Raw genomic sequence first — 16,614 nt, forward strand, 5'->3', positions numbered from 1 at the left:
ATGATTACTGGAAGGCCATAAACTGTAGGAGTATGTGGAAATCTGGTCTTCAGGAAATCAAAAATGTCTTTATTGATCAAGCTATGGACATAAGCATCTGTGTATAATATCCTAAATTCCTATATAAAACCTTCCACACAATCCGAATGTATGGGTGTAAGAGAAGTTCAGTTGATTGGCGTGCATGTGTGTACACCAGAAGAAATGTACATATGCGCATGCGCCAAACGGCCTATTTAAGCTGAGCAATGACAGGAACACATTGTCTAGTGGTCTTTCAGCTTGTCCCTGTTTACCTGTGCCCTGATCTGCTTCCTGCCTACATGTGTTTGTCCCGGCTTGACCTCGACTCTCCCCTGGATTCCCACCTGCCTACCTGTGACCCCGGCCTGTGCTTTGACCCTCATGCTCTTGTACCTTGCTTCCTGACAGGTAACAACTCCAGCTTGTATCCTAACCTGCTCTTGTCTCAAGTTTCTGTACCCGCATTGCCCGGCTGTTGACGACCCCTTGGCTTATTTTTCGGCTACACTCTTGCCTGCTGATCCAGCATCATGGAGTTCCAGTCCCAGGTGCCCGTCTGGTGAGCCACGGCCATCGGTTTCCTGTCAAGTCTCAGCTGGTGCTACCTGCATTACTGGCCCTCGTGCCACTCAGTGTCCCACACTACTTGTCATCTCTACCAGGGGTGTTGGACAGGAGGTGCAAGAGAAGCCCCTTCTACAGCTGGATCCCTACCAGGTACTTGATAATGGGCCTATACCAGCTAGTGTTCTTCAGTACATCCAGGCACAATTCTAGTACTGGGAGTCAGTCATAATGATGACATTTTTCCCCCTTATCCGAAGGCTTTATGATCATAACGGTAGGATGCTGTAACTCAAATAGAGCATATGTTTGTGAGGCTAATAGGTTGGGGGGGGGGGGGGGGGGCTGGAGATAAAGTTAGCTGTTTAATGTCCTTCACTGTTTGGCATTAAAAGGCTCGCACATTTGGACTGGTAGATAAGTCTGGAAAATGTTGTGATTTTAAATTGAAAGAAGAAACTGGTAATGAATCTGTCTGAGAGGGAATATCTTCGACCCATGATAGTTCTAAGTCCAAAGGGCCTTCCCCGTACGAGCATTAAATCCAATAGGGCACGGAATACCTCCCTACTGAAGTGTTTAACTCGTTCAGATAATTCCTTCTCTACTTTCAGTTGTTGTCTCTCTTGGTCAAACATAAATTTAAAAGTCAGATTGCGGGGCAAATAAATAAAGCTCCTTGATAATCTCTATGGGATGGTAGGAAGGAGTTAGTCTTGCATAAGTACCTACCTTAAGCCCCCGTTCACACTAAGGCGACCTGTGAGGCGACCTGGTCGCCTCACAGGTTGCCGTAGGTCGCCTCCCATAGGGAAGCTGCGGACCCGTTCTAATAGGAGCGACACAAGTCGCTCCGACTTAGAAAAAGGGTCCGGAGCTTCTTTGGGGCGACCAGGAGGCGACCACCATAGACTTCAATGTTATGAAGTCCGTGGCGGCCGCTCCGAGGTCGCGGTGCGCTGCTCGCACCGCGACCTCGGAGGTTGCGGTGCGAAGTAGCGTCGCCCCTATGTGAACGGGGGCTTACTATAGGCATAACAAACCTGAGGATAAAACATCCTTTTTCAACCTTACACATTGTAATAACTTACTAATAAAATTTAAACAATAAATAAGGCAGTCGGACACACTGCTGGATAGAAAAGGCCGCGGCTTGTTTTATTAACTGGTACAAACTTTAAATAATCAACCAATAATATTTTTTTCAACATATTCACATAACAACCAACCCAGTCATAAACAACTCAGGTTGTACAATAATAAAATTAACCATCAATCTGTAATCATCCATCAACACTACTCCTTAAAATCACAGAAACAGAAAACGTCCCCCTCTGATACAGAGGTGACCCAACCAGTATAATATTGTAAGCCGCGACAAACCAAAGGGAGGGAGGGAGGGAGGGAGGGGAAAAAACAGGTGAGAGATTTTGAAGAGATTGAGCTGTGAGGGCTCGGACGGTCCATTAAATAGCCCCATTCCTGAGGTAACCTTCCTCCCATAGGTGGGAGAGTGTGGGCGTGGAGAGGGGCTTATTTGCTGAACTAACTAGTCTAACTAAAAACTGCCTAGTTACTCTACCTAGTCTGCCCAGCTACCACCTAAGGTGGGAAAACCTGAGCAGGGAAAGCCAGGAAAACAAGCCCTAGGGTCAACAGTTCACCTCACTGACCATAGCTGCCTAATGTACCCCCTAACCAACATGGCTGCACTAAAGCTAACCTAGCTTTATCTCACCCTTCCGCCATCCCATAAGAAAGGGGGGCTTATACTAGCCCCCCTTTTCGAATATTATCTTAGGAGGATCACAGGGACAAAAGCTGAGACCTAAATGGAGGACTGATTCTTCCGCTGGAGTAAGTTTGTAAGGGGTTAGATTAGCAATATTTTATTCTGTGTCACTGGCTCAGGAGTTGGGGGGGGGGGGGTAAGTAGGATGTAAGGGTCCATACTGTCCAGTCTCCTGGTTTCTAGTGGAGTGCCTTGTTTAAAAAAAACTTTTCAGTTTGGTTTGCTGGGTATGAGGAGTGCACCTTAGTTTCAGTCTTGCATACTGTGCCATGTACACTACAAATCCCATAGTCCATAGTCCCTAATCCATCTCAGGAGTGAGCAGGAGAAGATGGCCATGTTCCTACAAACAGTGGGGTCATGAAGAAAGAACGTAGTCACTCTCTAAGGAAGGAAGTGGGATCATAGCAGGAAAAAAAGGGAATCTGGAGATCTATTAGAGTGGTATGTTCCTATACCCCAATGTAGATTGGTATTAGTCCCTATAATATTGTAATAGAAGCCCACAGAGAGGAAAAGAGAAGGGGAGAATTAGGACTTTGCGATATCGGCACCATTAACATGGACATTTAAAGTTCATTTAAAAGTACGTCATTTTATTTGTTAATGTTCAGTCATTTAGTCTTGTCTAACTCTTTGTGACCTCATGGACTATAGCGCCAGGCTTTTCTGTCCTCCACTGCCTCCCAAAGCTTGCTTTAAGAGGAAGTAAACCCTCCTCTGCAACTTTTACCTATAGGTAAGCCTATGATAAGGCTTACCTATAGGTACTGTAAATATCTCCTAAACATGAACCGTTTAGGAGATATGTACCTTAAATGCAGCCAGTGACATCACTGGTGCATGCGCTCTGAAGGAACGGCCGCTGGTGCTGTTCCTTCAGAGCCTCTAGCTGTGACCTCTAGCTGCGAATGCGCGGGAGTGACGTAATCGCGGCTCCAGCCAATCTGATGGCCGGATGCCGCAAACCCGGAAGAAGGGCGACAGAACATGTCACCTGTGAGAAGTGCTTTAAGTGGCCAAAAAGAGGTGCTGGTACTCTATTATAGCCTATAAATTTTTTTTCGCCCCCCCCCCACCCCACATCAGGGTCCCCACAGAGCACCCCCCTTGGCCCGGGCTGGGACTCCGGAGCAGGGGGACTCACTGGTGGTGACTGGTCTGGCTCTGGAGTGGGAAAAATTCTTGGGGGGGGGGGGGCAATTGAGGGCACAGATGTCCAAAATAAGCGTACTGGTACGCTAAGGCGCACGGAGAGGTGGCGGTATGCTCAAGAGCCATATTTGGAAGTGGCGGTACTGAGTACCAGTGCATACCGGCCCACTTAAAGCTCTGCCCGTGAGAGAGGTGAGCGGTCGGCACTACGGGGCTTCGTTATAAGGTAAGTATTTTATAATGAGCTAGAATGTGATGCATCCTAGCTCATTATGTGTTTGTCTTTAAGGTGTTTTTTATTTTTCAAAAAAAATAAAAAATTCGGAGGTTTACAAGCTCTTTAACTTCATGTTCATTGCTTCCATGATGTTATCTATCCATCTTGTTTTCTGTTGTCCTCTTTCTTTTTTCCTTTTTTCCCATCATCAGAATATTTTCAAATGAGTCCTCTCTTCGCATTAGGTGGCCAAAGTATTTGAGTTTCAGCTTCAAGATTTGTCCTTCCAGTAAATATTCAAGGTTTATTTCCTGAGATTATCAGGGACAGTAAAGTACATACAACATATTTAAAAAATGTAAAGAGCTTAAATTGTATGTTATGTGAGCTGTCCCCTGTAATCTCAGGTTTTAAAGCGGAGTTCCACCCTAAAATTATACTTACCTCCATCTTCTCGCTCCGGGTCACCTGAAAAACAAATGGATAATAGCAATTTTTTTTTTTACTTACCTTGTTTAGAAGAAAATATACTTACCTTACTTCCTTCTTCCTCCCCTCGGCGGCCGCGGCGAGTCGTCACTTCCTGGCATGCAATGATTCCTGGGAGCTGAACGTCATCGCTCCCAGGAATCAATGCGCCTGCACCGGCCCCAACGTCAGTTCCGGCGCAGGCGCCGTCATACCTTGCAAAACAGCTTCTGGGCATGCTCAGAAGCTGTGCAGGGATGACGCTGCAGCCCCGGAAGTGACGGCGGGGCCGGTGCAGTGCATCGTGGGACCGAAGAAGACGGAAGAGGACACAGAAGAGGACGCGCTGGATTCAAGCCGCCCACACCTGAGATGGCAGCGCTGGACAATACATTTTCAAGGTAAGTATTTCTTCTAAAAGGTAAGTGCAACCTGGGACAGATCAGAGGCTATCCATTGTGGAATGCACTTGCCCTGACTGTCCCGGGGGTATTTTTATGTATTTTTTTTGGTTTTAGGTGGAACTCCGCTTTAAGTTGTATGTTATGTGAGCTGTCCCTTGTAATTGCAGGTTTATATTTTATTGTTGTCCTAATAAAGTGTTACACTTTTAGATTAATTTTGTATGTCAATGTTAATGGTGCCGGTATCGCAAAGTCCCAATTCTCCCCTTCTCCTTTCCCCTCTGTTGGCTTCTTTAGAGGATATGGAGATTTCGACGTGGCTGAGAGTAATAGGAGGGACTTTTTGAGTTAAGAATACAGACTTCAATGGAATTTGTTTTAAACCAGAGTATAGTGTCATTTTACGTGGGGAACGTGAGATCCTAACCCTACTCAACACTGTCACATAAAAGGAGTTTTATCTGCAGTTCCACCTTAAATAATAAAGTGCGAATAACCTCATGAACTGAATCCAGCATGACAAAAAAAAGATAAAATAAAAAAGGAAAGTGAAACCCTGGGAGGAGCAGAAGTCTCTGAACCAGTCCCTGATCAATGTGGAGGTCTAGCATGTATGGACAGAGCTGCTGCATCCCAGATACTTGTCGTAGTATGAAGCATGCTGAGAGTTGTAGTCTCACGGAAGCAGCTGAGAGAGAAGTTGTGTGTCAGAGGAACTGCTGTGTGTCTCCATGGACAGATAGTCCCCTCCTCTGTACACACAGGTACTCCCTGAGCCACTCCTGTATACATGGCCCTCCTCTCCTATACACACGTCTGTTCCTCTCCCAGCTTCTCCTCCTCCCTGGACACACAAATCCTCCCATCCTCCCCATTCTCCTGTCCCTGGCATGGAGCTGGCACTGCCCCTTTCCTGTTATTTGCTCTGCTTTTCCTGTTTTGGTGAGTTTGTTTTGCTATAAGTTTGTATCTCTTCTCTGGATCCTTCTGCAGTCTCTCCCCGTCCTAATCTCTCTACATCTCTGCTTTCCTGGAGCTTCAACTGCTACAAATCACTAACTTCAGTAGTCTCTTCCCAGGAGAATCCTAATATAGATCTTGGTGGCCATACACGCTTTGATTTTTACTATCCGATCGATGTGCGATTTGTTTAAAGCAAACGAATCTGCAAACTATTCATTAGGTGCAATCAAAATAGATCAGATTTTCTAAAAAGAACGATCGGACGCAGCGCAAAATTTTCAATCGCGTTGCATCAATCGCCAGCACATGCTTTTATTCATGAATCGTTTTTGGATCAGATTATGAGATGGCCTGATGAAAACAGAGATGCGATTGATAACTTACGATCGTATCTTCCAACTACTGACTGAAAGCCACATTCCTGTGTGTGTCATAGCGATTGAATGGGTTGTTGACTATAGATTATTTTTTTTTTTTGGGGAGAGATTGATTGGAAAATGAATCTATAATTTTTATCAAAGCATGTATGGCCACCATAGGGGATTGTTTACACAGCAAAATCCGTGTTCAGTGTGCAGTTCTGAATCTGTGTTTACATGCATTTGTAATGTATTAGCAGCATGTTTGCAGTGCGTTTGGGGCACATTAGCATTTTATTGGCATTATTATGAATTTTTTTTACAGAGTTGCATTTACATGCGTTTGCGGTTCTCATGTGTTCATACATTTCCTTGTGAAAAAACGCAAATAAAAGCACCTAAACGAGGCTCTTTAAAATACATTCATTTTTCTTGCATGTACGTCCATACTGCATTTAAAAGTGAGTTTGACTTCATCAGGTACTAGCCCCAGGTTCCTTGGGCATGGTACCAATGTTTTTATGCTGGATCTTCATGGCAGAAAGTTCCTGTGTAAAAAATGCAACTATGGCCCTTATAATGCATACATTTGCACGCATCTAGACACATAAACAGCTGCATGCTTATAAACATGTCAAATTCTTTTAGTGCCGGTTCACACTTGTGCGATTGCTATGCGAATTTACAGTGCCAGTTTACCTTGTGTTTTTCAATAGTACCAGCGCGATTGTAATGAAAATTTGATTGCGTTGATTATGTTAATTAAGCTCAGGAGGGGTGGAGCTGAGGGGAAAATTAAACAAAAAATAAGAATTTGCACATAAGAATTTGCACGTATCTGAACTGATAATGCGAGTCCAGACCGATTTACATTGATGTCTATGGAGACTAAATTCGCAACGCAACGCTGTAAACTCGCACAAGACCATTTTCATCATCGCATTATATTCGCATCTGAATCGCAACGCATAGATGTGAACGACCGTCGCGAATACAATGTATTTTGGGAATACATGCGAATCTAGACTTTTCATAACGCATCGCATTCGCAGTAAAATCGCACAAGTGTGAACCGGCACTTAGCTCCCAAAATTCTTTTTTGTGTGAAAATATTCAAATAATATTGTGCTCTAATATTGAAATAGATAATCCTGTTGCCTTTTCTTGCACATTGCTTCAAGGGATGTATGATTCACATGCGCACACATGTATATACGTATTTACGCGTACACACACAAAATACTGACCAGTAATTCAGATATATTTTTTTTATAATGGCTCTGAACATTAAACTAGTTTATTAACTGTTACGCAGCTGTGACCATGAACCCATAAGCCCATAAAAAACAAATGCCCGAATGCTGAAAAACAGTGCGTGGGATCAATAAAACGTATGTGATGCTCAGCTGCTTGGTATTAGGTCTTGTTCAAAATATTGACGCTAAACAAACGCACCTATAGTGTTAGGCCCCGTTCACACTGGGGCGATCCGACTTGCCGGGGCGACCTCATAGGTCGCGGCGCGCTGCTCGCACCGTGACCTCAGAGCGGCCGGCACGGACTTCATAACATTGAAGTCTATGCAGGTCGCTCCGGGTCGCCCCAAAGAAGCTCCGGACCCTTTTTCTAAGTCGGAGCGACTTGTGTCGCTCCTATTAGAACGGGTCCATAGCTTCTCTATGGCGAGCGACCTACGGCGACCTGTCAGGCGACCAGGTCGCCTGACAGGTCGCCCCAGTGTGAACGGGGACTTAAAACGAGTTGTTTGCCGCGTTTGGCTCACATTTACCGCGCGCAGTGGCGCGCTAAAAAAACGCTGCTCAAATGCTTTTGATTGACAAAACGCACCCCAGATGGCTATATTTTTTTTTTGACTATTGTGAGATGCTTCAACTCCTTCAAACTCCACATGAAGATTGATTTATGAAGCACAGCCCCACAAATGCTTCATGCTTCACACTATATGCTTTGATAACATGAACAGCACTGTGTGCTGATCATATTATTAATTGCAGACTGCTTTATTAGGAGTTTGAGGAGCAATAACAATGGGCCTCAAACTCCTGCTGTTAAGGCCAGTGTAAACAGGCCCTGGGGCTCATGCCCACGGGTGCAAAACATGCCGCTTTTAGATAGTACAGGTTTTTTTTTTTATATTATGGAAACACAACTATACTATAGCCTAGACACTTGGGGGTTTATTTACTTAAGCTAAAGAGGGCAAATTTAGTCACAATTCTACAGAGAAACTAATCAGCTTCCAGGTTTTATTGCTAAAGCTTAACCACTTTCCGGATATTTATATACTTTCATATATACTGCAACAGGGGGCCTGGCTACGCAAAATCACGTATATGTATGTGATTTTGTGGAGGAGATGTCGGAGCGTCGCCGTGATGGGTGTTGGGACCAGCCGATGGTTCGGCAGAATGACAGAACAGCGGTCTGCCTATGTAAACAAGGCAGACCACCACAGAGGAAGAGAGAGATCTTGTATTTCAGCTAAGCTGAAACACAGATCTCTTTTTTCCTTCAAGTGCATCTATTCCCCCTACAGTTAGAAAGCACTCCCTAGGAGCACACTTAACCCCTTGATCATCCCTGGTGTTAACCCCTTCCCTGCCAGTGTCATTTATACAGTAACAGTGCAGGGTTTTTTTTAGCATTGATCACTGTATTGGTACTGTACTGAACCCCAAAAAGTGTCATGGTTTTGTGTCAGATGCATACAATGTTGCAGTCCTGCTAAAAATCGCTGATCACCGCCATTTCTAGGAAAAAAATTAAAAAAAATAAAAAGTCCATAAATCTATCACATAGTTTGTTAAAGTTATAACTTTTGCTCAAACCAATCGAAATACACTTATTAGGATTTTTTTTTACCAAAAATATGGAGCAGAATACATGTTGGCCTAAATTGATGAAAAAAGGCGCCATTACATCACTGACTTACTGCACATGCACCCACACTGCTGTACCAGCTTGCCCAACAGGCTTTGGAACTGCCCATATTTTTCACGGTAGGTGGGCATGGTTCTGGGTGGCATGGTATTGCACAATTGTGGCCTTCTCTATAGGCCAAAGTGATAAAGCCATCCAGCTTCAGGCTTGCAGTTACTCCTTAACCTATGCCTTCATTTCTAACACCTAACGCACCGTCCCCTTTAAAGGCCCCTTTGACATCAAGTGTGTTGCGGTGCGTTACCACAAGCATGTTATTGTGCCTTATATTGCCAATTAACATGTTTTGTGGTAAGGCAGACCAGTCATATTGAATTGATTGCCAGTGCACAAAAATTGGACAAGCACCATTTTTACAATAGTACTGTAGCACTGTCCTTTAGGGTTTGCTGTATGATGACTTGTTGGGCCTCCTCTGATTACCAGCAAACAGTCACTTAGGGTACAGTTCACACATCCCTCCTTACTTCTGATGGCTCATCACTCAATAAACAGTCCAGGGGTGTTGGTTTGTAGTGTTTATTTTGGAACTTGGATGGGAGAAGGGAATAGTGGTATACTCCAACTGTAACTATTCACAATGGATAAGGACAAGCACTGCTTGAAACATACTGCCAGGGCCGGTGCTTCCACTAGGCAAACTAGGCAGCCGCCTAGGGCGCATTGCCACATAGGGGCGCAGCCAGGAGTCTGCACTCTCTCTCCATCATGAATGATTATTGTGAGCTGAGGGGAGAGGTGGCGGTAGGGGAGGAAGTAGGGACAGAGAAAGATGCCAGGTGTCTTGGGCAGTGGCGGAACTATCAGGCCCTGGCTTTCCACCACTGTTGGAGGGGCCCCAAGAGGCAGGAATGGAGCCCACCAGAGTGCTGCCTGCATGATGATCCTCTTCAGCTGGAGCTGAACGGCCTTAACCCCAGGCAGGAAGTTACTCTCTGCACTGAGCTGGTAGGCAGCCGTTCATTTCCATGGGTTGGTATTAAGCAGGGAGCGGAGAAGAGCTGAACCTGAGCCGGAGCTCGGCACTGGAGGCACCGGAAGGGTCATGCGGAGCTCTCTGACTGCTGCTTTTCCCTTCACCAGGAGCCGGTTGGAGCTGTGGTGAGCACTGTGGTCCAGGAGAGGAGCGTCCTGGGAGAAGAAATCAGCAGGATCACTGTGAAGAAGGGCAGAGTGGGGGCCACTCTCTTCATACCGCCCAGTTAGTGTCCCCAGAACAGGGGATCGGGGTCCCTGGGTGTTACATGGAGCATCACTGATATGAAAGGGAATCGGGGTCACCAGGTGTACCATGGGGAATCAGAGTCACCAGGTGTGACATGGAGGATAGGGGTCACCGGGTGTAACAGGAGCTCGGGGCACCAGGTGTGCCATGAGGAATTGGGGTCCCTGGGTGTGCCATGGGGGATTGGGGTCCCCAAGTGTGACACGGAGGAACATCAGGGTTCCCAGGTGTGACATGGAGGAACATCAGGGTCCCCAACTGTGACATGGAAAAACATCAGGGTCTAACATAGAGGAACATTGGGGTCACTGAGTATGACAGCATGACATGGAGGAACACGGGGGTCCCTGGGTGTGACATGGAGGAACATCAGGGTCCCCAACTGTGACATGGAAAAACATCAGGGTCTAACATAGAGGAACATTGGGGTCACTGAGTATGACAGCATGACATGGAGGAACACGGGGGTCCCTGGGTGTGACATGGAGGAACATCAGGGTCAGTGGGTATGACAGCATGACATGGAGGAATATTGGGGTCCAAGGGTGTGACATAGAAAAACATCAAAGTCCCTGGGTGTGACACGGAGGGACATTAGGGTCCCCGGGTGTGACATGGAGGAATATGGGGGGTCACTGGGTATGAAAGCATAACATGGAGGAACCATCGGATCAGGGTCACTGGGTATGACATAGAGGAGTTTTTAACCCCTTCCCTTTTTTTTTTTTTTGGGGGGGGGCGCAAGTAGCTGATCTTGCCTAGGGCGTAAAATAGTCTAGCACCGGCCCTGCATACTGCCACATGTATGGAAAGGCTTAGGTCTCCTTGCTCTTTTCTCTCCAGCAATAGACTTGGTAAACTACATTCTCTTCAGGACACTCACTAGCATCCCCTTTACTGACACCTGTCCACTGACTCTTCTTGATGCAGGGGTGGCCCCTCAGGTTAGGCCCCTTGACACAGATCTGTACTCACTGTATGCAGAATTAGATCCTCCAGTGTCTCCCCTTTCGGTCAGCTCCACAGGACCTCCGGTTCAGTTCCTCTCTAGCTCTTTAGGCCCTCAGATTTACTACCTGAGGCTGCATGGCACCTCTACAAAGGAGGAGGCAGCCGCCCCCTCCCTCCAGGACTCTACTATCCAGCCGAAAGACCCGGAACACATGTACCCCTGGCATTTATACAGTATCCCAGCATGCAACAAGGCACTTTCCTCTGCCAAATCACCAGGGCTGTATCAAACACCTGTGCACTCATCAGGTTTCCTCCCACTGTCCAATATGCCTTCCTATTAGACCAGTGTGAAACACTCTGCAGACAGAAGGAGTTGCACTTGAGCACATTGAGCAGACCTTATTAACAGATCCTGCTCTCTGGTATGCAGAGAATAATATAGATTTTCCTGCAATCCCTCTGTGAAGCAGACAGGATTCAAAACTATACTTTCTCACTCTAGCACCTACCTAGAAGGGTACACATCTGTGCATTGTGGTGAATTGATACACATGGGTTGAGGCTCACCACTAAGGTCCATTGGGGTGCCATTCAAAATGCATTTTACTGCAAGGTGTGTTCCAGCCTATCTCCACTTTAGAGTGGGCATTGACACTATTACTAGTCGCACACTTACCTGTCGCAGCCTTGCCATATCTTTGATGTGCAACCTACTGGCATTACACAGCTTTTTTTTTACTGTGCGATGCTGCTCCTCCTGACCATGCACACTGCAGTCGCCATGAATTCCAGTTGGAGTTTGTACTCTACTGGAACTGAAAGTCCTGTTTTGAGGCCTGAGAGTTCTAGGCTTGTGGTGTACAAAACGTAATACTGCTTTTTGCAGATTACACTGGCTGAAGGCTGGTTATAGCAAAATTACCTAATGCATACACAAACATCTAGAATGCCAAGAAAAATCCATCATCGTCTGCATGCTTCCCTTACATTGCCTGCTGGCCACAAAAATGACTTGCTCTCTGCAGTGTGCTGGTCAGGATAGGAGAAGCCATCACTGATCTTGGGATTGTCCACCAGATATTCAGGTGTGGATCATGTTATTGCTTGTTTAAAGATCACACTATGTTCAATTTTTAGTAGCTACAAGACCAAATCCAGCATCACTAGCAACAATCAAGTAGTATATGTTAAAGCTGAACCACAGACAGATATATACAATAGGAAGGGGATAAAATATGAGCAGTGGGATGGCCACAACAGGTCTTCCACTGCCAATTCAGAAGGCTGCCGCTGCAGTGGTTATCAAGGACCTGTCTGTGCTGTTTAGCAGGGTGCCTGAATCACAATAAAACAATGAATCCTTTGACAGATAAAGAGATGGAAGGAACACACCGTTTTTTACACATTCACCGAGGGTTACATTGAGTTATTAGCAAATGTTACTCATTTGTTTGCAATTGTTCTAAAGACAAGCAGGTGTCATAGTGGCCTAGCAGACTGGATCATTTGGAAAAGGTTTCCTTGTTTATGATCACTGACTGTATAATGTAATATGGGCATACATATTCAGATCAAGTTTCCAATCCAGCTTGGACTTGGTTGGAGCTAATCAAGGACATGTTCACATTGCGGCTTTTTCGGATTCTATGGTTCTGACCCTTGCCACATGTCTTGCACACACCAGGTCAAAGAGTGTGTTTTAGGGTAAATGGCTCAGTTGACACTTTGCAGTTGGGCGTTTGGGTATTGGGTGTGGTGCCCTGAAAATGGCCTTTTTGGGCAAGGCTCCCAAATTAAGAGTGGTGGAATCCTGAGCTAAACTCCATCAATAAGAACATGGCATTGGTTGTTCTTTTACATGCAACGCAGTCTGAATGATGCCTAATGCATTTGAATAAAAACCATACTGCTACAGAATGTTACATATTTGATAACTTGGTTCTTAATTGTTGACTGCTAAAATCAGAGACAGCCCATACCTGACCACCCAATTATCATCAGATTATATCTAAAAGGGTACATGCACAAAATCCAGAAAGCTAAAACATTTTATATTATCGAATATCTCAATAGGAACACCCATAGTTGTGTTCGCTATCTAATTTTTCAGCCCATATTATTTATTATAATGGCATACTGTTAGTGACTCGTTTCTTGTTTGAGTGACTGATCTGTTTTACTGTTGTCTCCAATATTTATTTAAAAGGCTTAAGTGGTGCCACAGACCTACGCAGCTCACTGGTGACTTTGCAGAATGAATCCATGGTGGAGAGTGGAGAAACATGTCAAGGAATCATCTTCGTGTTCAGCAATGATACTGGCAAACTGGTATGACTTCCAATGTTATTTTGTTTTGCTCTGTTTTGCCATCTGTGTTCCATTGGGGATTTCCTTTCACTTCCTGGCCCATGGCCAAAACAGGAAATGATAGGAAATCACTCCAAAGTGGGTCACCAGAGCTAGTGTCCCTATTGGAAGATTTCCCTCTATTACTGTTCCTGGGACAACCCAACATTTTAGATTTTCTTTGACTTGTGATGATAGCGGTTAGCATGAAAAAGTGAGATAGTGAATCTGCCTAACAAGGGCACAGACAGCAATAAAGCCCTGACAGCTGTTTAATCCCTTTCCAATCTATACAAAACTATAAAAAACAGTTTTGTCTTTAATTATACTTTAAATATTAGGTAATTAGAAGAATCATATAACTGACCTAAGACTGCAGTAGACACATCTGGACAATGGACCTCTGTCAGCAGAAAAGTGTAAAAAAGCTGAATTCTGATTGGTTGATAAGGTCAAAGCCTATAATGTCTTATTCTTTAGGTTTTATAGATAAGTGCAGTGATGTTTATTTGACTGCTCAAATAGTTATATTATTATACTTTTTATTTGTATGAACGTTTTTGTTTGCGGCTTGTCTTTGTCTGCTGATTGTAAGTCAATGCTTTGCAACCAATGCCTTGTAAGTAAACTAACCCTCATGATGGCCCATAAGTTAACTGACACTGTTCCTTCTGTAATTTACAAACAAATTTTCGACAAAATAAATTGTAATTGATTACGAAACAATATTTCACACAAAAGATTGTTCATCCAAAGAATTGGCCACAAGTCCAGTGAGTTCAAACTCTGTAACATACTGTACATTTTCATCCAATTTCCACATAGAGGAGAGCGGGATTCTGACAGATCCGTCACTGCACAGTGAGCGGAGACGGACCTGTCATCTGCCTGCTTAGCGGGGATCAACGGAGCGATCCCCACTGAGCTAGGGGAGTCAGCCGAGCAGATCTAGCCCATGAGAAAGGGGCCTTACTAGTGCGAGCAGCAGTTTGGGGCATTTATTGTTAATTGGGTGTATTTACTATTGATAATTTGTTGAGAAAGGGCTGCGCTGATTTATTTTGTTATTTTGAGTTCATCGAGTATGCCCCCTTTTTTTGGTCTGTTTTTTGTTTTTTTTATTGAGCAAGGTTTCAAAGGTGGCCTGATGTGGGTCTGCCATCAGTACCGGTACTCTCTCCAGCCCATATGAGCTGTGACCCTGGTTGTGACAACTGAAGCAGCGACAACTCCGGCATCTTTGTTTGTGGTTTTTATTGGAATTAAGGTGACGGGAGAAGGGAATGAGTGGGATACTCCTTGAGGCTTGAACTAATTACATGTGGGACTTTACTCCTGAAAAATGCCCGATGGCGCTTCCTTGACGCCAGCCGGCGCCAGCCGGCGCCAGCCAACGCTCACTAACGCTGTAAATATCCTGTAGAACACAGAAGTTCTGAATCCTCTACTATTGGTCTAGAAGATCCAGGACTGAGAACTGTAGAACTCCTGACACTGTTGTGCTGTGGAAGTCACTGAATACTGTTCCCCGCTTTCTCTAGCTTTGGGTAGTATAAAGTAAAACTCTGTATAGCTGTACTTGCAACTGACACACTCTGTACAATTCAGGGCCCAACCGCAGGCGCCCCCTTTAACTTGAACTCTTCAGGGTCCACTGACTATGTACCCCCTCTGTAGCTTTAGGGTCCTCAACCTAGGTACCCCCTCTGTAGCTTCAGGGTCCTCAACCTAGGTACCCCCTTTACAACTAGTTGGCACTGGATCCCAGAACCTCTTCGGAGTGGTCCCCTCTAACTTCGGGCAGACCCCCAGGGGCAATCCTCAGTACTCACAACTGTGTAGGCTTTCCTGGGACTGGACCCCTCTCTCTCTCCGCAGGCTCTTGGCACACCGGATCCCCCTCAGCTCAACTCAGCACGCTCTGGACACTCAGGCGACACCCCGAGACATCCACCTTCCTCAGACAGGAGGAGAGACAGCCGCACTCTCCTTCCTGGGACTCTGCTCCAGCCAAAGACATCGTGTCATGTGCCACCCCCAAACTTATACCCACTCCCAGAATCCTTTGCAGCACAATCTGCCTCCTGGGGTAGTTACAAGCCTAAATGTGTCACCTGATTGGGTTTCCTCCACCGCCCTATGAGAAGCCTCTCACAGAAGCCAGTGGGGAGACTCCCCCTTCAGCAGGCACACCTGGAAACCATGACACCCTGACTATTAAATCACAGCCCCGCTGTTAGGCAGACAAGGCCCACTATATCTTTACCTAGCACCTACCTGTAGGGTGCTACATTTATTTAACTTTTTTTTGTTTGAGTATAGATCTATGTTTGTCCCAAGCATGTTTGAAGCCATTTACTGTTGACTTCAACTACCCTTTCAGTAAAAAAATACTTTCTAAGATTTGTTTTGAACTTTCCTCCAGTTAGTTTGAGGTCATGTCCCGGTGTCACCTGAACCTTATTACCCCTTTGATGTATTTAAAGGTTTCAATCATGTCTCCCCTTTCTCTTCTTTCATCCGGACTGTACATATTAAGTTCCTGAAGTCGCTAGTGATATGTTTTATCACTCAGACCTTTCACCATTTTTGTTACCCATCTGTGGACTCGTTCTATTTTCTCAATATCTTTTTGTAATTGAGGTCTCTAGAACTGGACACATTATTTTAAATGATGTCTTACTAAATATATATATAGGGGAATCTGGACCTCCTTCCTCCTGCTGGTGATCCCACTAGTGATGCATCCAAGGATTCTATTTGCTTTTCCCGCTGCCTGGTCACACTGTTTGCTCATTTTGCAATCATCTGAAAGAAGTACCCCAAAATAATTTTCCTATGTAGTGCTGGATAACACTGTACCCCCAATGTTGTACTCTCTTAGGGGATTCTTTTTCCCTAGGTGCATTATTTTACATTTAAAACATTGAACTGCAGTCTCCACTGCTTTGACCAATCTTCCAGCAATGAAAAATCATGTTCCATTTTACAGACCCCTCCAGGGATATCAACCCGATTACACACCTTTGTATCATCAGCAAAAAGACATACCTTGCCCAACAATCCTTTAGTTCTATCACTTACATATAGATTACATAGAACAGGACCCCGTACAGAGCCTTTGTGGTACATCACTAGTTACTGGTCTCTGTTTTGAGTGAACCCCATTTACAACCACACTC

At 45.1% G+C, this 16,614-nt stretch overlaps 1 protein-coding gene across 1 annotated transcript in view; it reads left to right on the top strand.

Annotated features, from left to right (window-relative positions):
- The first annotated feature begins 5,408 nt into the window (after positions 1 to 5,408).
- The window catches only part of LOC309554492 (scavenger receptor cysteine-rich type 1 protein M130-like), a 65,480-nt gene continuing 54,274 nt past the window's right edge, over positions 5,409 to 16,614 (top strand). The window contains exons 1-2 of the mRNA XM_082256241.1: positions 5,409 to 5,566; positions 13,293 to 13,414. Coding sequence (XP_082112367.1) covers positions 5,515 to 5,566; positions 13,293 to 13,414 — 174 coding nt within the window. The 5' untranslated portion in view covers positions 5,409 to 5,514. The remainder of the gene's footprint in view (positions 5,567 to 13,292; positions 13,415 to 16,614) is intronic.

The sequence above is a fragment of the Pelophylax lessonae genome (assembly GCF_965119305.1).
Source record: "Pelophylax lessonae genome assembly, chromosome: 4".
Lineage (NCBI taxonomy): Eukaryota > Metazoa > Chordata > Amphibia > Anura > Ranidae > Pelophylax > Pelophylax lessonae.